The 20,992-nt window shown below is 39.1% G+C and overlaps 1 protein-coding gene across 3 annotated transcripts in view; it reads left to right on the forward strand.

Annotated features, from left to right (window-relative positions):
• Nucleotides 1-1,732: 1,732 nt before the first annotated feature.
• LRRK2 (leucine rich repeat kinase 2) overlaps nucleotides 1,733-20,992 on the forward strand; it is a 101,532-nt gene continuing 82,272 nt past the window's right edge. Inside the window, exons 1-6 of one of the 3 annotated variants that reach the window (XM_089524499.1) lie at nucleotides 1,733-2,124; nucleotides 2,287-2,372; nucleotides 6,919-7,028; nucleotides 13,794-13,882; nucleotides 15,178-15,312; nucleotides 19,636-19,770. In XM_089524499.1, coding sequence (XP_089380625.1) covers nucleotides 1,941-2,124; nucleotides 2,287-2,372; nucleotides 6,919-7,028; nucleotides 13,794-13,882; nucleotides 15,178-15,312; nucleotides 19,636-19,770 — 739 coding nt within the window. In that variant the 5' untranslated portion in view covers nucleotides 1,733-1,940. Of the gene's footprint in view, nucleotides 2,125-2,286; nucleotides 2,373-6,918; nucleotides 7,029-13,793; nucleotides 13,883-15,177; nucleotides 15,313-15,790; nucleotides 15,852-19,635; nucleotides 19,771-20,992 lie in introns of those variants that run through there. The other 2 variants (XM_089524498.1, XM_089524500.1) reach the window with 2 other exon arrangements.

Genomic DNA, 20,992 nt, shown 5'->3' on the forward strand with positions numbered 1-20,992 from the left:
CTAGGAGTGTTTTTAGCTTTTATTTGGTCATGCCCTCCATTTTGAGCATGCCCAAGAAGCATGAATTTACATTTATATGAATGTTTTTAGCTTTTATTTGGTGAAGTCCTCCATTTCCCCCCCCCCCTCAAAGGCCCTCCATTTTGCGGTGCCTCCTCCTCCACCGTGAGGACACCCGGTCACCTGCCTTAATAATAATAATAATAATAATAATATGGTTTATTTGTAATCCACTTTTCCAGGGTTTGATCAAAGCCTCCTTCCCTTGAGAGAGAAATAGTGATAATAGTCTCATATCCAACTATAGAGAGATTATTATTAACATTTATCTATAGAGCGCTGTAAAGTTTACACAGTGCTTTACATTGTAGAGGTCAAATAAAATAATCAAAAAATAAATAAATGAAAACCTGCCAAGTGGTGTACAATCTAAAACAATAACATTTAGATTGTAACATTGAAAGGCAAGAGTGTAATCTGCAGTGTTGCCAATTTCCGGGGAATTCTGCAGAATCCGGGGTATTTAATTAATTTCTTTCCAGGGTTTTTGACTGAATATTCTGGTAAATGTTGGGGAATTCCGGAGATTTGGGTAAAACATTCTGGGCATATATCTTCAAGACTTGTTGGCAATACTGGTAATCTGTCCTGGAAGTACTGATCCACCTCTACTCTCTCATGCAGCCTTTAGTGTGAACACACACAATTGTGCCTGCTGGAATTTTCTAATTATTTGGCACTGTTTTCCTTTGCTTTATCTTTTAGATCCTCTGTTACATGCCTCTAAAGTTTTCTCCTCGACTTATTCATGGGTCATATCAAAATCCTTAATTTTGGACCCAAAACCTACCCTCGATTTATACATAAGGTCCACTTATAGTCAAGTATATACTATATGTCTCTCTCTCTCTCTCTCTCTCTCTCTCTCTCTCTATATATATATATATATATATATATTATAGATAGATATATAATGTTCAATATTCTCCACTACCCAAGTTTTATAAATACACAATCTTACATCAATTGGGGGTGTTATTACATCTGCCTGTCAAATAGGCAGAAGGTATACATTGAAACAGTAAGGCTGTAAATGCTTTTCTAATAGGATCCACAGTAAGATTAAAAAGTAATAATTCTCTAATCCAAACAATCTTTTATATAAAGGAAACCAAAAGGAGAAAGAAGCGTTCCAGAGCGATTGCAAGTCGGCTCATTTAGCAACAAGTTGGATTTGTTCTCCCCTTTCCCCAGAAATTCTGTGTCTTGATCCTTTTATATTGCTATTGCATCTACTGGCTGGGCCAGTATCACATTTTAGTTTTTAACAATAAAGTTATTTTACCTATTAATAATATAATATAGTATATTATTAATCAATAAGTATTTAATTAAAACCTATTTGCGGCCCTAGGAAGTTCAGCCTATTTTTAATTTTGGCCCCACACAGGGCTATATATATATATATATATATATCTTTGGGAAACCATATCCAACTGTTTTGTGTTTAAAAGGGAGAGAGGCAGGAAGAGAAAAGAGGAGCCAGAGGCATTCCTTTCTTCTCCAGAGAGAGAGCTGTCTCCCTCAGAGATGGCTTCCTGCCCTTTCCTCCCTTCCTTCCCCCTCAGCCTCCCTCCTCCTCCTCATAGTCACTGGGCGCCATTTTGTGTGCCTCAGCGCCATCTTGGGGCCAAGGGCAGCCATGGCACCCTCTGCCCCCTTCAGAGCCAAGCCAAGGGGGGGAAAGGGAAAGCAAAGCAGGAGGAGGAGAAGGAGGAGGAGGCTTCCTATGACCCTCTCCTTTCCTGGGCTGGCTGAGGGAGGGAGCCTCCTGTCTCTGGGGCTGGAAGGGGGCAGATGAGGGAAACCTCTCAGCCAAGGCTGGGAATGGCTTGCCCCCATCTTTATTAGCCCCAGTTAACTTGAGACACACAGCAGCCATGGCCAGTGGGAGGAAGGGAGGCCACGACTTGGACCAGGAGGAGCAGGAGGAGGAGGAGGAGAGGAGGGAGGCAGCCCTCAAGAAGCTCATCGTCCGCCTGAAAAACGTCCAGGAGGGGAAACAGATCGACACTTTGGTCCAGATATTGCAAGACCTCCTCTCCCTCGCCTCCTGGCAAAGAGGTAGTACAAAAGTTTGGAAGTTTCCTCCTTTGGCCACTTTTCCTGTCATTGCCAGGAAACGTGGCAAGAGGCTTCTTTTTCATTCTCCCCCCTCTTCTCCTCCTCCTTATGCCTTTATAACTTTTAATGTTTGCTCTTTCTCTCTCTCTCTCTCTCTCTCAGGGTCCAAGTTATTCAGTGGCAAGAACCTCCACCTGCCTTTGCTTCTGGTTCTGGTCTCTTACATGAGAGTGGCAAGTGTGCAACAGGTAAATAAGTTGGGCTGAAGTGCATTTCCATAATAATAAAAAAGAGAATAAAAATAGGGCTGTTGATCTGCAAAATAATTATTTCTGTATCCAGAATATTCCAGGTAAATAGAGTTTTCCCTCCCTTTCCCCTCCCTCTAAAGATTTGTCAGGATACTAATCTTAACTCACAACCACTTTGGGATGACATCAACAATGTGTGTGTGTGTGTGTGTGTATATATATCCATCCTGTTTTATATTTTTATTCTACCACATATATGTATGTGTGTGTCTATACACACACATACACACACATACATACCCTGTTTTATATATCCTTTTTATATATCCTGTTTTATATTTTTATTCTACCATATATATATATGTGTGTGTGTGTGTGTGTATACACACACACATACACACACACATGTATACACACACATATCTATATATATATATATACACACACACACACATGTATACACACACACACACCCCACACACATATATACACACACTCATGTATACACACATGTATATACACACATACATACACACACACACATGTATGCACACACACACACATGTATGCACATATACACACACATGTATATACACACACGTATATATGGTAGAATAAAAATATTTCAAGATGGGGCTTGTCCTCAAACCAAAGAGGCTCTAATTTTCTGGAACAGGAGGGATCTCTGAACTAAATTTACTTCAAAACCTGCATTTCTGAAGGGACTTAAACTTCACTTCTAGGAACTTGTTGCTCACAAGGAGTTCCTTTCACTGTAAATAATCTGGAAATTGGGAATATTCCCCCCTCCTCAAAAAGTGGTGTGAATTTTTACAGTGTATCCCTTCACTAGTGAGGTAGATACAGCATAACCAGGCATCCTCCTTTTCCAGGACATGTCCTACATATCAGCCTTCTGACGAGGAAGAATTTTGAGCATGACTAAAGTCCAAGGCACACTGTGTAAATAATCCAGTTTGAGACTGCTTTAACTGCTGTGGCTCCATGCTAGGGAATTCTGGGAACTAGTTTTGTGAGACATTTAGCCTCTGTCAGAGCTCTGATGCCACAATAAATACAATTCCCAGGATTGCCTAGTACTGAGCCAGGGCAGTTAAAGCAGTCTGGATTATTTCTGCAGTGTGTCTTAGATCAAAGAAGCATGAATTTACATTTATATGAGTGATTTTAGCTTTTATTTTGTAATGTCCTACATTTAGCAGGGCCTTGCCCTTCTTTGCAGTTATAACATTTGGTCACCCTGGTGACCAAGAGCTGACTTGACCACACTGGAAGTAAGACTGATTCCCTTTTTCCAGCCTTTTCCCTCTGTTTCTTTTGGCAATTTTTGTGATGGGCAAAAAGTTAGCCAATTATTTCTGTCGCAGGAAAAGAAAGCTTTAACTGTTACATATATACTCCCACAATATACTTAAGGCACTCTCCTAAGGGAGAGTTTGCAAATTTAAATAGCTGTTCTCCAATTATGGTTAAATTTAAACACTGGGCAAGTTAAGGCAGAATGAACCCTTCAATTATAATATTATAATTAGGCTTTGGTATTCTAACAGGCTACTGTATATACTCAACTATAAGTCGACCTAATGTATAAGTCAAGGGCAGGTTTTGGGGCCAAAATTATGGATTTTGCTATGACCCGTAGATAAGTTGAGGGTAAAATTTAGGGGCATATAGCAAAGGATCTACAGGATGAAACAAAGCAAAACGATGTCAACGAACTTACAAAATTCCAGCAGACATAACTCATAACATGAATATACAGTAATCAACTTTTTAAAAGAATGTACAAATTTTAATCTATTGGACAGTTATTCGGCTTTGCTTGATTCGTAGGAGGGATAGGTATTGTGTTGTTGTTGTGTACCTTCACATAATTTCTGACTTATGGTGACTCTAAGCCAGGAGACGTTCTCATTGGGTTTCCTTGCCAAGATTTGTTCAGAGGAGGTTTGCCATTGCTTTCCCCTGAGACTGAGAGCAAGTGACTTGCCCAACATCATCCAGTGAGTTTCATGGCCACACTAGGAATTGGACCCTGGTACTCAGTGTTATAATCCTACACTCAAACCAGTATACCACACTGGGTCTCATGGGAATTGTGTAGCTCTCCAAATATTGCTGAACTGCAAGTCCCAACAGCTCTAGCCAACGTAGCCAATGGTGAAGAATGGTGGGTGCTGTGGTTCAGCAATACCTGGAGGGCTGCACAGTTCTCACCCTGATTTACATGCATAGCTTGTCACTGGAATATGAAGTTGCAGTTCTTTTCAAACAAAATTGCTAGGAATCGTGTGTATGAATGCTAAGAAATTAACACATATTTCATCTAGAGAGACTCTTGATCAACTGATTTAAATGGTTTCTACTTGAAGAACACATTTGTGTGGCATATTGTGCAATGAGCAAAGAATATCAGATCTCAAGCAGTGATTTTAAATAGAAGAACCAGTTGGAGTGCAAACTGCCTATTTCTAAATGGAAATGGTTTGGGCATGTAGCTAGCATAATAAAATGAAGAGGTTTTCAGACAGATGCAAACAAGTCAATCTGTCCAGAGTTCTGTGGGTGTTTCTGCTTGTTCTTTTTGTGACTTTGAAAATGTCTTCATTATTGTCTTACGCCCACAGGATTTCAATTGGATAGAAACAAAAACTCTTCTGTTAATCAGAATTCACTGTATGAATTTAATCTTTCTAGATAGTCAAAGAGCCTGAGGTTTGCCTAAATCCAATTGTTAATCCCCCCAGAGTAGATCTACTGAAGCAGTGGAATTTGCATAAGTGTTTTATCATTCAGCAATTAATTCAATGGGTCTACTCTAGTTGGGGCTAGCAACTGAATTTAGGCTAATACGTACTGCGGTAGTCTTTTTCATATCCCCAAGTGAATAGTCCAGTCCTATACTTTGCTTTGTGCTGCAGTGCAAGAAGAGACTTGTGGTATTGACTGAATGAGTTTACTTTAAAGGTTTTCTTTATTGTGGGAGGGGAAGTCCTGAAGGATGGTGTGCCAGGAAGCATTTGAGCAATGCACTGATGAAATAAACAGTATAAAAATAGTACGTCAAGGAATACTACTTTTTCTGGTATTGTGGTTTTTTATGTAAGTAGTTTTAGACTGTGGAAATGGAATATATTCAAATGTGCAACTGTTGACCTGCAGCCTGAAGTGGTAGATTCCAGGAAAAGTTTTATCGCTTCAGTCTGCTGATTGCCTCTACTGGTCCTAGGTTATATTGACATGAGAACACAAGTGCCATTTTGAGGGACCTTTGGATCTAGCATACCACATTTTTGGCGTCTTTCACAGTTTCCCCTCATTCCCACTATGTTCCATAACCCCCTGAAGCTTTAAGTCTGGCTTGTTCCTTCATTTGCTGTGAGCCAAAGTTACAGCAAAGCACCATATGCTGACAGCTCTAGATCAGAGTAGAATCTTTGTTGTTGTTAACTCCATCAAGTCAACTTCTACTTATGATGACCCTATGAATGACGGACCTCTAAGTAATCAACAGCCTTGCTCAGGTCTTGAAAACTCAGGGATACAATCTGTAGCCTCCCATATGTTTTAGACTGTAATCCACATACTGTACCATTCACAGAGGATTATAATCTCCTACCATGTTGGGCAGGGCTAATGGAAGTCATAGACTAAAACATGTGGCAGGTTAAAGATTTCTTGCATCTTGCAATAGGTAAACTAGAGTCACTTTGGTCAATTGAGATATTAATTTGTGAGTCCAGACAGAGAAGGCACCCAAGTGAAAAACAATGTGCATTCATGGCTTTCACTTGTAAATTAGATCTGCACAAATAGACAGGTTTCCCTATTATAATAATAAATTGCCACTTCCCAGTACATTAATGAGAGACCCAATCATTTAAACTGTGTACCATTCACACTTGCATGTAATTTGCATGTATTTTGCGATTTAAATAGTATATTTTCAAAAACTGGAGTGGTGTCAAGTTGTGGACTCACAATGCTCTGGTTATGATGTATATTTTATGGGTTCACAATGTTTTTCTTTCTATGAATGACCTATATTGTCAGCAGTTTCTTATGATGGAATCTTTGTTATAAAAGAATCACTAATGTTGGGAGATCCCTATCCCTATTAGTGAGTTTAGCCTCTAATATGTCATGTAACTGAATTGCCATAGATGTCGACTCTGTTCCTGTGACTGCCAATCTAACCAGGGATTTGGAGGCAGAACGTTAAGATCTTAAGATACCTATCTGTACATGCATGAATACTAGTTTGTGTGCAAATGTGTGTGAATAATATTCATGATTAAATACAGAAATTAAGCTACAACTGGTGCCCTAGTTCAAAACAAATAAACTAGCTCATTGACTTGAATAGTGTAATAAATTAGTCACTGTTATGGACCATTCCAAAAATTTTCTAGCTGGGAAGTTTAAGTGTGGATATAAGAAAATCTGATGTATTCTTTAAAGACTAACAGTGTTTTTATTGTGGCTTTTAAAAACTAGCTATGTTTTTGTTATGGCTTTTAAGGTGGGCTGGTCACTTCTTTGCAAACTTATTGAAATTTGCCCAGACACTCTTCAGAGGTTAGCAGCTCCTCAAGATATTGGAAAGGACTGGGATGTGCTTGGTGTTCATCAGTAAGTATATTCATATTATTAAATATACACTGTGCAAAGTTTAGTTACTACAGAAACTTTGCTCTTTTTTCTTCCATCTCTCATCCTATTTCAGTTGCTCAGCAAATCAAAAGAAGATTACTTTTGTTAAAACATTTGGGCCAAAGATTGTTTGGATGCATTATGCCAGATGCTCATTGAGACATACAGCGGGCCCTTGGTATCCGCTGGGGTTTGGTTCCAGGACCCCCTTTAGATACCAAAATCCATAGTTTTTTTTATCTTTATTTCCCCTTGCTCAAGTCCCATTAAATACTCAAATCCCATTAAATACAATGGCATAGTAAAATGGTGTTCCTTATATAAAATGGCAAAATCTAGGTTTATAGTTTTTTTGTGGGTTTTTCGGGCTATGTGGTCATGTTCTAGAAGAGTTTTTTCCTGACATTTCTCCAGCATCTGTGGCTGGCATCTTAAGAGAATGCTTGCCTGGAAAGGAGCTGGGTATAAATATTGTGTGATCTGGAAAGGCAGGAGTGATTTGCATGTGGATTGTTTGGTTGCTAATGGCAGGCCTCAGGGTGGGAGGGTCTGCAAAATAGGATTAGTGTCTGCTTGATAGTGCTCATTGTCTGCTGGGAGATTTCTCATTTGCATTTGTTGAGTCTTCATTTTACTATTTTTCAGGACTGGAAGCCAAACCTTGTTTACTTTAAGGGTTTCTTCTTTCCGGTTGAAATTGTCCAGGTGTTTGTGGATCTCAATGGCTTCCCTGTCCATCCTGACATGGTAGTCGTTGGCATGGTCCAGAATTTCAGTGTTTTCAAACAGTATTTTATGCCCAGGATGGTTTGTGGCATGTTCTGCTACTTCTATACCATGCAGCTGTGGACAAATCTACATAGGGACCACCAAACGCAGTGTGCAAACAAGAATCAAGGAACACGAGAGACACTATAGACTGGGCCAGCCAGAAAAATCAGCAGTAGCAGAACATGCCACAAACCATCCTGGGCATAAAATACTGTTTGAAAACACTGAAATTCTGGACCATGCCAACCACTACCATGTGAACATTTGTTTGTAGAACATTTTTTTGTGGAAACAGATTTAATTAACATAGAAGAGTTTTAAAAAATTGACTGTGATGTTAGTACGCCTCAGGATCAAATATAGATTTTATAGTATGTAATAACATGCTCCTAGCATTTCCTAGTTAATTCTGAAAGCTGAGAAATATTACAACACCTGTATTATCACAGAGCTTTAAGGAAGTAGGGGAGGTATATTTCACTTCCCTCTTAAACAACTTTTCAGAAGGTTCAGTAAATGCCAGGGCAGCTTCCTCATTTTGTTCTATTTTGTGGTGGGGTAATTTTTGTTTTGATCTACAACTCTTATTAGCCCCCAATCAGCTTAGATAGTTTCAAGTGATTATGAAAGTTAAAGTCATAGAATGATAGTATCATAGAGCTGGAAGAGGTCATGGCTGAATCTGGACTGCAGAAATAATCCAGGTTGACACTGTTTAACTGACATAGTTCAGTGGTATAGAAATATGACAATAGTTTTCTGAGACATTTAACCTTCTCTGTCAGAGAGCTCTGATGCCACAGCAAACTATAGTTCTGAGAAATCCATAGCAATGAGCCATAGCAGTCAAAGTGGTGCCAAACTGGATTATTTCTACAGTGTAGATGCAGCCCAGAAGGGCAGTCCAGTCCAATCACCTGCCATGCAGGAATGCACAAACATATGGAGGGCACTCACAACAAATGATCATCCGGCCTCTGTTTAAGTCTAAAACGTTTGTATGGGATTTAGTCTGAAACAATGTTCTACTACACTGTTAATCCAAATGGCCAACTTGTATTCCTTTTCTGCATATTTACCCCTTCCCCCTTGGATTTTAGTCCCTGCTTTTTGCTCTTCTGGGACATGTCTGCATGAGTCAAATATCCTCACAGTCCAGACTGTGCAGGGCCCACTCTCTGATTCTGATGCGAACTGACTTGTTGATGTATGGCCAGTTCAGCACTGAACCCACAGTGTACCACCCTAAAAGTTGAATTTTAAAATTTACCTTTTGCTCTAGAATTTCCCAGAAAATCAGGAGCCCTCCAAAGCGATACAGGGTGACTGTTTACAACTTGTCCTGCTGTGCTGAGCCGCTCCCTATGACTGAGAATGAGGTGCCCAGCTATATGATCACTGGGTGCCTTGTTTTTGACCTCAGAGGGTGAGACTCATTGTGGGGTGGCAAATTTGGGCAGCATAATAATAATAATAATAATAATAATAATAATAATAATAATAATAATTTGTTTTATTTATATACCGCTATTCCAAAGATCATAGCGGTGAACAGCAAGTAAGCTAATTAGCAAGTAAGCTAATTTGCCCCCAACAGTCTGGGTACTCATTTTAGTGACCTCGGAAGGATGCAAGCCTGAGTCGAGCTTGGGCCCTTTTGCTGGTCTTGAACTCGCAACCTTGTGGTTTCAAGTGAATGGCTGCAGTACAGGCATTTAACCACTGCGCCACCAGGGCTAATAATAATAGGATTAATAATAGCATGCGAACACCTGCCCAGAATCACTCCACAAAGTCCAGGTGGGGGGGGCATCTTTGAGGCAAGAATACTCTGGGCTGCTCCCAGAATATGCTGGCCTGTGTGCACGTGGTCCTTATTTGTAGTTTTACCAGGCCCACATGAGTTGTCTTGTGCCTCAAGGCTGAGCTGCTCCATTCTGATCGTCAGGATATTTCAGAATATTTGTTCCTTCCTGAATCTGGAGTTTTGTGGAGTTGGATTTCTACTTATGAAATGGGAGTGAATTCAGCTTCCAATCTGAATTGGTGTACTTGATTCATAGATAACATTGTATATGTCAGTTGTCCAAAAGCTAGGTCTGGCTGTCAATTTTGGCACACAACTATTATTCAAAAATGCCTTGGAATAGTATGGGAAGCTGTGTGGCTTCAGGGGTAACTGGAAGAAATAGCTTCCCTTCTTTGACTTACAGAAATCTCTGCTGGACGCAAGCCCCCTTTCATGACAAATGGGCACCTGACCTATTGAGGGTCCTGGAAAGATCCAGATCAGCCATAACATGCTCAGATTTGGTGTCACAGGGTTGGAAAAAACTTGTCTTATCCTATAATATCTTATTTACACATATTGAATGCTAGATTAATAAAGAGAGCCTTTGGGGAAGTTCCACCCTAGTATGTGAAATTGTTTTATTCTGGTTTGAATTTTTGTTTATAGCATGTCAATGTGGGTCAGTTTGATGATACCAGGTGGCAGAACAGGTGCTGATTTTTGCCCCTGGAGTATGCAGTGCAGAAGAATAAATATTGACAGAACACTATGGCAACTTAACAAGTTATCAAGATTCATTAGTGTTAGCTGCATATTTTATTTCTAAATGGCAGAAACCTGTTTAACAGTGGTTAAGTTACTCCTTCCACTATTATTTCAAATCAGTAGCTGGAAATATGAGAGTACTGTTATTGAACCCTGATATGAATCTTTTCATTACAAAACAATTTTTATGTTATGTGTCATATAGATCAGTGCTTCGTAAGCTATTAGTTGTGGGGGATTGCCATGGATTTCTCCCCCCAACCCAATGTGCCAGGGAAAAGCACTCAACCTATGACTTTCTTTCTTTCCTGGAAATTCACTATGGATCAACAGCCAATAGCTTGATAGAACTGGCACCAGTCCATGGATAACAGTAGTACTGATATTGGTGCTTTTAAATGCATCGTATTTCACCAGTGTATGCTGGTGTGCTGGTAAATGAAAATTGTCATTTCATGAATATCATCCTGTACATTCACCTCTTTGCATTAGTATGGGAGCTAAAAATATTATGGTCAAATTAGGGAAGGCTGAATAGGATAGTAGTTTCTTAGCCCCATTAATCTATCTATCTATAATAGTTTGGGCAAAGAGTAGCACATGGGCTGCACAGGGCCTCCAAGGCCTTTTTTTTTTTTTTTTTTTGGTAGTCTTGTACCTTCCAGTTCCTCTTATGCAAAGTACAGTCAGCCCTCCATATCCATGGATTCAACCATCTATGGCTTGAAAATAATTTTTAAAAATATTCATAAAACAAACATTTTGCTACTTTAGATAAGGAACACCATTTTACTACCCCATATAAAATAGGCCTTGAGCATTTGGTATCCACGGGGGTCCTGGAACCAAACACCAGCAGATACCATGGGCCCACTGTATAGCTAATTTTGTGTTGCCCTTTATAATATGTTTAATGGGATTGTATTTGTATTTTTAATGTAGCCTCTGAAGAAGGCCAACTTTGTTAGAGGTAGAAATGTATTGGGCTTTTAAATTAATAAGCAATAAACAAATGACCATCTAGCAGCACATGGCGCCCTGTCTCATGCTTTGCTTTGGTTGAACCTCCCTTTGTGCTATATGCCTGATGGAAATTGTCCCTTCACCCTCTGACAGATACAATCAAGTGAAACCATTTTACTATTAAAATACAGCTATAGCAAGAGATGTTTCTGTTACCATATGTGTGTAAGTCTAGAAACTTCAGCCAAAAAAACGAACCCAAAAACCTGGGTTGACGTATCTATGGGTCAATGTAAATACTGTACCTTAACTTATCAAAACCAGAATCATCCCCTTCTCTGAGTAGAGTGGCAAAAGGCGAGAGCTTAGTCCATGCTGGAAGAACCTAAAAGAGGCAACAGCATCTTCTACTCTCTCTACCACAGTGCCATTTCTGGCCTTTTTGAATGCCTGGGCAAGAAAATGGTGGCACCAGCTCTTTGGTGCATCCCCTCAAGGAGCGCTGAAAGAGTAGAGGGAGTCAGTGCTTCTTTTAGGTTCTCCCAGGATAGACTAAGCATTCACCTTTCGCCATTCTACTCAGAGAAGGGGATTTCAGTGGTGCTATTCCACCAGTGATGAATCAGGCTCTGAAGAATTTGAATAAGACATTTGTGTATGTTGGTCAGCTTTTCTAGGTTGAAATTAGGCAAAGTTATCACATTAAAGTTAAAGGCTGTAATTACTGCTAACATGGCCACCATTTTCTTCGACTTTATATCTTTTTTGACATGTGCACGTTTTCTTAGTCCTGCCCACATCTGGTCACCTCCCTCTATGCATCGCACTGCTGTGATTTACCAAAGTTCCCTCCTCATCCATCCATCCTTCATCATTCCATCCTCATCCATAGTTCAGTCTTCATCCAAACAGTTGTGTCTGCGAGAATTTTTTTTAAGTTCTTTGGTATCATTTTCCTTTGCATCATAATTTAAATCCTTTGTTACATGTCCCTAAGTTTTATCCCTGATTTTCCCATGGGTCATATCAAAAGTCATAATTTTGGCCCCAAAACCTACCCTACATTTTATACATGAGGTTGACTTATACTCAAGTATATATGGTACTTTCCATAAATGTTAGTTACCCTTGGGAAAAAGTAAAGCTAGCAGGGTTTTGAAGCACTCCTAATTCAGGTTGCAACTGCAGAATTAATGCAGTTTGACACTATTTTAACTGTCATGGCTCAATACTATGGAATTCTGGGATTTGTAGTTTTGTGAGATCGTTAGCCTTCTCTGTTGGAGAGCTCTGGTGCCATAACAAATTACAAATCCCAGGATTCCATAGGATGGAACCATGACAGTTAAAGTGGTATCAAACTGCCTTAATTTTGCTGCGTGGCAGCAGCCTCAAACTCTTTAAAAGAATAACATGGACCAGTCATGATTACTTCTGGCTGCACTTAGCCAGAAAAAATGAAAGGCAATTATAAAGATAGAGAAACTTGGAAAATGTGGTGTTAATGTTGTTATAAAATTATGACAGTGTTTGGCTACATAAAAGGCTCTCTGAAAGTCCAAAAGAATACAGTGGTACCCCGGGATACGAATTCACCGCGTTACGAAATTTCCGGGGTACGAAAAAGTTAGATTTAAAAAAACTGTTCCGGGTTACGAAGGATTTTTCGGGTTACGAAAATCTTTTCGGCGCGAAATTCAAAGCGCGGCTAGCGGCTTTCCAGCGGCTTTTCGGGTTGCGAAATGTATCGGGTTACGAACGGCGCCGCGGAACGAATTAAATTCGTAACCCGAGGTAGCACTGTATGGTAAATGCTCTTAATTTATGGCAATACCACATTTAGCTGGTGAGATGCATTAGAATCCCCATATATCTTGTGATGCTTACTGTATATACTCGTCTATAAGTTGACCTCATATATAAGTCGAGGGCAAGTTGTGGGGCCAAAATTCTGGATTTTGATATGACCCATAGATAAGTCGAGGGTAAGACTTAGGCACATATAATAAAGGATGAAGTAAGAGAAAACAATTCCAAAGAACTTACAAAACTCTAGCATAACTATTAGTGCATATACTAAAGGCTGGATGGATGAAAGAGGAGGAGGGGGTCAGTGCTTCTAGGGCAGATTAAATTCTTGCCTTTCACTATATATGTGTGTGTGTGTGTTCAAATGCAGTACTTACATTGACCCATGGATAAGTCGACTCAGGTTATTTGGGTCAATTTTTAAACCTAAATTTCTAGACTTATACATGAGTATATACAGTATTCAGACTCCTTTGGCTGTTTGTTACACAACTGGATCTCAGATATCTATATATGTTGTTAGGCTTTTTTATACTGTGCAGAAAAAATTGTTTATTCTATGCTTCATCCAGTCTTTGCCTTTATGAACCAACATTGCATATTTTGGATTGACATCAAGTGTTTTTCTTTCCTCTTTACTTTAGGCACATTCTTAAGATGCTTAAGATCCACAATGCAAATGTAGTCCTCTCAACAATTGGCCTCAAAGCATTAAACCTACTTCTTTCTTCAGGTACTGGTTTTGCCTAATTAATATGATTTCTTAGGGCTGGATCATGCACATAATGTTACCAGATTTCATGGAGTTTTGATGGTTTTACTTTTTTTTCTTAACTTTTTACCAACAGGAAGTTTTTATAGGGAGGCAAATTCTTGTGTTTTTGCCATGTACAGTGGGCCCTTGGTATCCACTGGGATTTGGTTCCAGGACCTCCCATAGATAACAAAATCCGTGGATGTCAAGTCCCATTAGATACAATGGCACTGTAAAGTGGTGTCGCTTATATAAAATGGCAAAATCAAGGTTTGCTTTTGGGAATTTATATTTTTTTTTTAATCTTTTGAAACTGGATGCTTGAATCCGTAGATAAAAAAATCTGTGAATACCGAGGGTTGACTATACAAGCAAATGAATAATTTCTCTCTTTTCTTAGCCATCCCTTATGCAATAGTTTCTTTTAGCCCAAGTTATAAATAAATAGGACAGAGAGAGTGAGGATGGCAGTCCATGTATGTCCTATTCTTCATTAAGCCATTATAGTAGTTGACAGAACTAGTTCAAGCACAGTTAGATGGATCAGTGCAAGAAAGCCAGTTGGGCCCACATTTTACTTTTAAGGTAGACCTTGGAAAATTGCTTTGAAGAAGAATGAGTTCCAGAGTATCATCTTGCCACTGAGCAGTTAAGCATGGATTCAGTATGTCATTGTATTATTCTTGAAAACAGTTGTCTGAGATTGGCTTAATATCCCTGAAGAAGGAAAGTGGTGGTGCGGAACTTTCTTAAATTTGGAAACAGTTCCACCATTTTCATGTGCTGTATATAATTGAAAATAGGAATGAATGTTGCTGTTTTGAGTTTTATTCCCTTGCCCACTCCAGATAAATTCTGCATCCTGTCAGGTTGTGCAGATATGTAGTGTAGATGTAGATATAATATGACTTAGCATTTTGTCCTTGAATATACTTTCATTACATGTGATATTAACAACAAGTTATTTAATGGCTAAGAAGAAATGCTGTTCAGGTATGAAGATGCAATTATTTTTTGGTTAGCAAGTCTTTGTGAGCTCACTCGGCTTTCTGAATAAACAGATTAGGATTGTTGTGCCATTTAAGGCTGCATTCTGATATACATGGATCTAGGAGTACACTCAGCACAGTTAGAGTGGACATGAATTATGCTGGTGAAGACCAAATGAGAAAACCTTTAATGTGAGATAATGTGATGCTTGTAACATCAGGATTCTGGGAAGAAAATAGTATTTATCAAGCAAATAATCTGTGAATGTTCCCTTCTATTTATAGATGAAATTACACTTCTTCTCTTGGAAGAAGGGACTGATATATTTTTATTGGTATTTGATGCTATGGATACCTTTTCTGATAATGAAGAGATCCAGAAATATGGATGTAAAGCTTTGCACATGCTTCTAGAAAAAGGTAAATACTGTAATCATATTTTTTTATTCTTCAATTTTCTGGCAATATATGGTGAAATAGGAAAGGGTTTTGTGGGATAAGGTGTCCTGCAGAGCAATAGTTCTAGGGCTATTCTGAATCATTTTAAGTTTCTTATTTCCCATGTAATCTTGCCTTATCATTCAATAAAGCAGCAAAATAATTATTGGGAAGTAACAACAAGATAAATAGCTTGGAACTTCTTGAAGGTGTTTGAAAGTGTAGACACAGAGCAACAGATCTTTCCATCTTTTTTGCCAATCCTCTCGTTTGTGTGAGAAAGTGTCTTTCCCACACAACAGTCCAAAAATATAGTGTATGACAGAAGGGATATGGATAAATCTTCTCACTATAAGTTTTTTTTAATTAGCCTGCAAAGAGATTACCAGCCTGTGTTTCTCTGCTGGTTATGGCTTCCCCCTTCTTTTCTCAGAATGAAGACACATCCTACTAGCCTATCCATTTTGTTGGTAAAAGAATAAAATACCATTTCTGACGAGCAATCTACAAAATCTCTTCAGGTAATGCAACGCAGGCCGAAAACAGTCAGCCCTAAAGGGGTGACATCATTCCGCCCCTTTGTGTGCTGGATCGGAGCTGCGTCAGTCGCACGCCATAGCCCTGATCCAGTGTTTTTCTGGCGCAAAAAAGAAGTGGCAAAATACAGCTCCTTTTTGTGTCAGAAAAAAGACTTCCCCTTTGCTGCCACCATGGCTCTCCTCTGCTCTTGCAATGCATGGTGTCTAATTACTGTACTGCAGAAGCGTTCCCATTTGGTCAGGCGAGTGGCATGACTCTGGCTTGGGGGTGGAGTCAGGGCGTGTGGCGTATGGCAGCCATGCCCGTACGCCACCTTTACGCCGGCTCTTACTATCAGTCTGCTTTCCCCCATACTCTCTGAATTCCAGGTTTGATTTAGTCCTCTGGTAGAAATACAGTTTATTGTAATGAAGGCAGTTTCCTGTTGTAAATATAATACTTTGATGATGTAATCTCTGCCCAACTTGTTATTCTCGTACATTTTCTACAATACTTTGGCAAATACATTTGGCAAATAGAGGGGAAAATAGCAAATGTTTTTTTGAGCATTGTTACTGCTTTGCAGTTTCAGATCTGAAGAGTTCAATCTCTCTTCTGCTTCATTAATCTGTATACACACTCTCATCTTGTTTTATAAAGAGTAAAATCTAACTCTTGAAAGCAAACAAATATGATTGATTTAATAAATGGGATGTGTTTTGTGTGCTTCTGTTTGATACATGTCTTTGTAGAGCCTACAATTGAAAATGAACATTCCCAGTCGGAATTTGATACGGTGCTTCAGTCCCAACGTAGATACTTAAGGTTCTTTACAAATATTCCCTTCCCAACTGCAAATAACTTTGGAATTGAGTAAATAATAGCATTAGTGTGCTAAACTGGCCTGGTAAGGACACTTTCATTTTAGGAGCCAAATGGAACAGCTGTTAGTGGCAAATGGCAATGGGAACAGCTATATTATATAATGGTTATAATGCTACTTTAATGGGAAAGGCCATATTATATAATGGTTTTAATGGTTTTAATATCCATCTCTGTATTAAGAATAGAGGATGTACAAGATTTGGTGTGTTAAGAAAACACATTTGAAGGCATCCAAAAAAGGAGACTCCACCACCTCTATAGGTAATTGGTTCTGTTAATAATAATAATAAAATTTATTTATATCCCGCCTCTACAAAATGCAATCGGGGCGGCTTACAAGATTAAAATATACAGTCCGAACCCTCAACCCACCCCCCTTAAAATAAAATTAAATAATGTAGAATTTAAAACATGCTTAAAAACAATACAATAACAGTAGTACAGTCAGAGAATAATACTGAACTGCTCTCAGTTTCAAGAAGCACTTTCTAATGTTTAATCAAAAATTTTCCTTTTTGTAACTTAAAACCATTAGACCTGTTTCCATGTTCTGTGACAGGAAAGAAGAAGCTTGCACCTTCCTCTTTGTGACCGTCTCAGCTTTTTGTTTACTTTTTATTTAGGTTAACATAACAAAACATTATATATTGTATATACTGAACTATAAGTTAACCTCATGTATAAGTCAAGGGCAGGTTTTGGGGCCACAATTTGAGAATTTGATATAACCCATAGATAAGTCAAAGGTAAAATTTAGGGGCATGTAATAAAGGATGTAAAGGATGATGCAAACGAAAACAATGTCAAAGAACATACAAACTTCCAGCAGACATTAACTGTTTGTACATGTGTAGATGAGATAATAGAGAGGGCTCAGTGCTTCCAAGATAGATAATGGGTATGGTTCCTATTTAAAATAAGTATTAAAGTCGACACAGGTTTTTAGGGTCAATTTTTTGATTAAAATTTCTAGACTTATACATGAGTAATACAGTATCTAAAGAGCAAAAGGTCTAGCACTATTGAGAGTGTATGGTTATCAGGTGGGCTATGCAGGTCAGGAAGTTTTCTATCTTCACAGATCCCTTTCTAGAATGGGTAGGATATTACTCCCAGCTTTGTTCGAATGTAAGGATGATAAAATCAAGAGTTACTAGGGAATGTTTCTGCCAAGGAATTGTACCTGGTAATCATGGCTAGAGGCTCAGGATGGTCCAAATTACTGATTCTAGGCTTAATGTTACTAGCTGAAGGGGCACCAAGTGGGTTGCTTTGTTTTAAAAGTAGATATTCCAAGTTTTTGGTAGAAAGGGAAAAAAAAGATGGGATAAGGATACAGGTTTTCTTCCTTTTGTGGGGTCAAGGAGAAATAGGGAGAAGTAAATGTATTTGGGAGCGCCAGCATGACTTAGTGGTTTGAGTGTTGAACTACATCTCTGGAGATCAGGGTTGGATTCCCTGCTCAGCCATGAAACCCACTGGGTAAGTCACATGCTCTCAGCCTCAGAGGAGGGCAATGGCAAACCTCCTTTGAACAAATCTTGCCAAGAAAACCCCATGGTAGGTTCTCCTTAGAGTCACCATAAGGTGGAAACAGCCTGAAGGCACACAACAACAACAACAAATGTATTTGGGGAAAGTTTTCCTTGTGATATCTGCATGGGCTTAACATGAAATCTTGATATGACATGTACAGGGAGAACATGCCAGATATTTGGGGGGGGGGGACTGTTTTGGATGAGGCTGGAAACGTTTAAGGTGGTGTCATCAAGGGAATCCACACAGAAGGAGATTTTCTTTTAAAGCATGGAACAGACTCAGTGCACTAATTATATGGGTGAGCAGGAAAATCACAGGTTTCGGTTTTCATGTTTGCAGAAAGAAGGAAGCTCTTCTTCAGTTTAGAGATGGGGAGGATCAGAGAGCATAAAAGAAAAAAGGGGGAGATGATAAACCAAATCTGGTAGGAACTCTTCTAGTGTAAAGGGTAACCGAATGAGTGTAAAATGGAGTAGGACCCATTACTCCAATGGCACCAGATGTTGGAAGGCTTCTGATCTTGGATGCTAATCAGGGTCAGCCCTGATTAATACTTGGTTGGGAGATTGCCAGTGAATACTAAGTGCTGTAGGCTATATTTCAGAGGAAGCAACTGGCAAAGCCACCTCTACGGTATTCTTTGCCTAAGAGAACCCAATTCAATTCATGGGGTTGCCATAAGTCAATCTTTTTTCAGAGTTATTTTTCAAACCTCCTCCTGAGGGCTAAAGTTGCTCATTTTCTCCACAGCTTCACTCTTACTTTTTCTCCCCATTAGTCATCTGAATCCTGACTGCTACTTTTTCTTTTTTCCTCATGCTTTAAAGCGGGGTGGGTGACTGTCAGATGGCTGTGGATCTTATTAACCTCTCAGGAGAACTTGGAGGACTCTTTTTTGCCCCGAAATGCCTCCAAATGGCCTCTAGGGCTCAAGGGGGACATTTTCATCACATTTGGCCCCCCTGGACCATTTTAAACCCAGGAAAGGCCATTTATTTAGTTATTTGAAAAGGAAATGTCCCCAGATCCAGGGAGCAAAATATAGTGAAAATGCCCCATAGTGGCTGTTTGGGAGCATTTGGGCCAAAAATATTTGTTTGAAAAATACATTGATTTTTTTTACCACTGTGTAGGTATTGGGATCTGTATGTGGTCCATACTTTGCCCTGCTTTAGAAAGCCTAGGTTTCCTTTGACTGAAGACAAGACTTCTATGACCCATGTGAAGAAGAGATCATAGACAATATCAAAATACACACTTGCACTATCCTTGTTTATTGCTACAAATATAGTTCTTTTAAATATACCCAGGATCTTATATCTATACCATATTTCTGTCTTTTTTTTAAAAAAAAAAATGCAGTTCCAGATGAGCAGCTGATGGAATTTGTTGAGGACAAAGACCACATGATTATACTAAATGTGTTTAAAAAATTTCCAGAGAAAGAGAACCTAGTACTTCTTGCGCTTTTGTCTTTGCATTCATTAGCTGGACCACGTAAGTATAGTTGTTTTAATATTTGGAGTGCACAGAGAGTGAGTGTGTGCACTAATGAGTCAATTACTTCCTATTTTGACACCATGAACTGTTTCCTCTGACTAGGCATGCATAGTCATAGTCAAGGAGATAGTCAAGGAGATCTTCCTGGTCAACTCTGATTAGTGTTTGACATCTAACAATGATGTTCTCAACATGAACATGTGTTGAACTGCAGCATGGTATAATATAGTAAATTTTGTTGGACTACTGCTTTCATCATAGCTAGCATAGCCAATGATGTGGGATCTCGACAGTTGCAGACCACATTTCTCATCCCTGATATAAAGTATCACAGCTTAGTGATGTAGCTCATTCTTTGATGAGATAGGTCTCTGCCTTGGGCAGCTGCTGTTGTAGTCAGTGGTGAACTAGCTGGTCTGGCTTGGTATAATGTTCCAAATGGAGAAATGCAGACAGGGCATCTGGAATGGAGCTGCATGGATTTCTGTCAGAGGCACAGGAGCATGGCTTAGGTTCAGACCTAAGAATGACGACGGTTTTTTTCTTTCCCCCTCCTCTGCCTTTCCCCAGTGCACTCCATTTTTTTCTTTTTCAGAAAAGCCTTTGTTTCTCTTCTAAAGTGAGCTGCTTAAAGTCTGATTAACTTGACTGGATATATTCTTCCATGGCAGTATAATCTCTGTGTTGATTTGCAGTCATTTTAATGCCAATTTCTCATTTGTAAACTAAAGGCGGTAAAATTCATTTTTTTTTTTTTGGTGATACAGTCTCAAAAATGGCTTATCATTGCAATAGACTCATGAACAAATGACTTACAGTAAAGCAGTGTCTAGTTCAAGATAATATGGTAAAATTCTTCTCAGTTGGGTGTGTGAGCCTTAGAAATGATTGCTGCTGGCACCATGTCCTGCCTGCCCACAGCTGGCATACCATAGCTAATGAAAAACATTTCAAAATAAAGTTTTCTCAGAATTCTGTCCTGAATATCTTGTGCTCCTAAAGTATTATGAAGCTTCTGTACAAAATGCACACTTGAGAACACAGCTACTCTGGTTTAGCAGTAAAAATCCATAAGTTGATTTTTAACTGCTCACAGTTTGGGATAGCAATTATTTCAGAGGCTTAGAATGGGCTGCAGTTCATTGGTACTGTACATGCTATTTGTGCAGAAGCATGCCAGCTTCAGTGTCTGGCATCTTTAGTTATAGGTTCCTGATAC

The sequence above is a fragment of the Sceloporus occidentalis genome, unplaced genomic scaffold, assembly GCF_023333645.1.
Source record: "Sceloporus occidentalis isolate IW3139 unplaced genomic scaffold, rSceOcc1.0.p SCAF_5, whole genome shotgun sequence".
In the NCBI taxonomy this organism is placed as follows: Eukaryota; Metazoa; Chordata; class Lepidosauria; order Squamata; family Phrynosomatidae; genus Sceloporus; species Sceloporus occidentalis.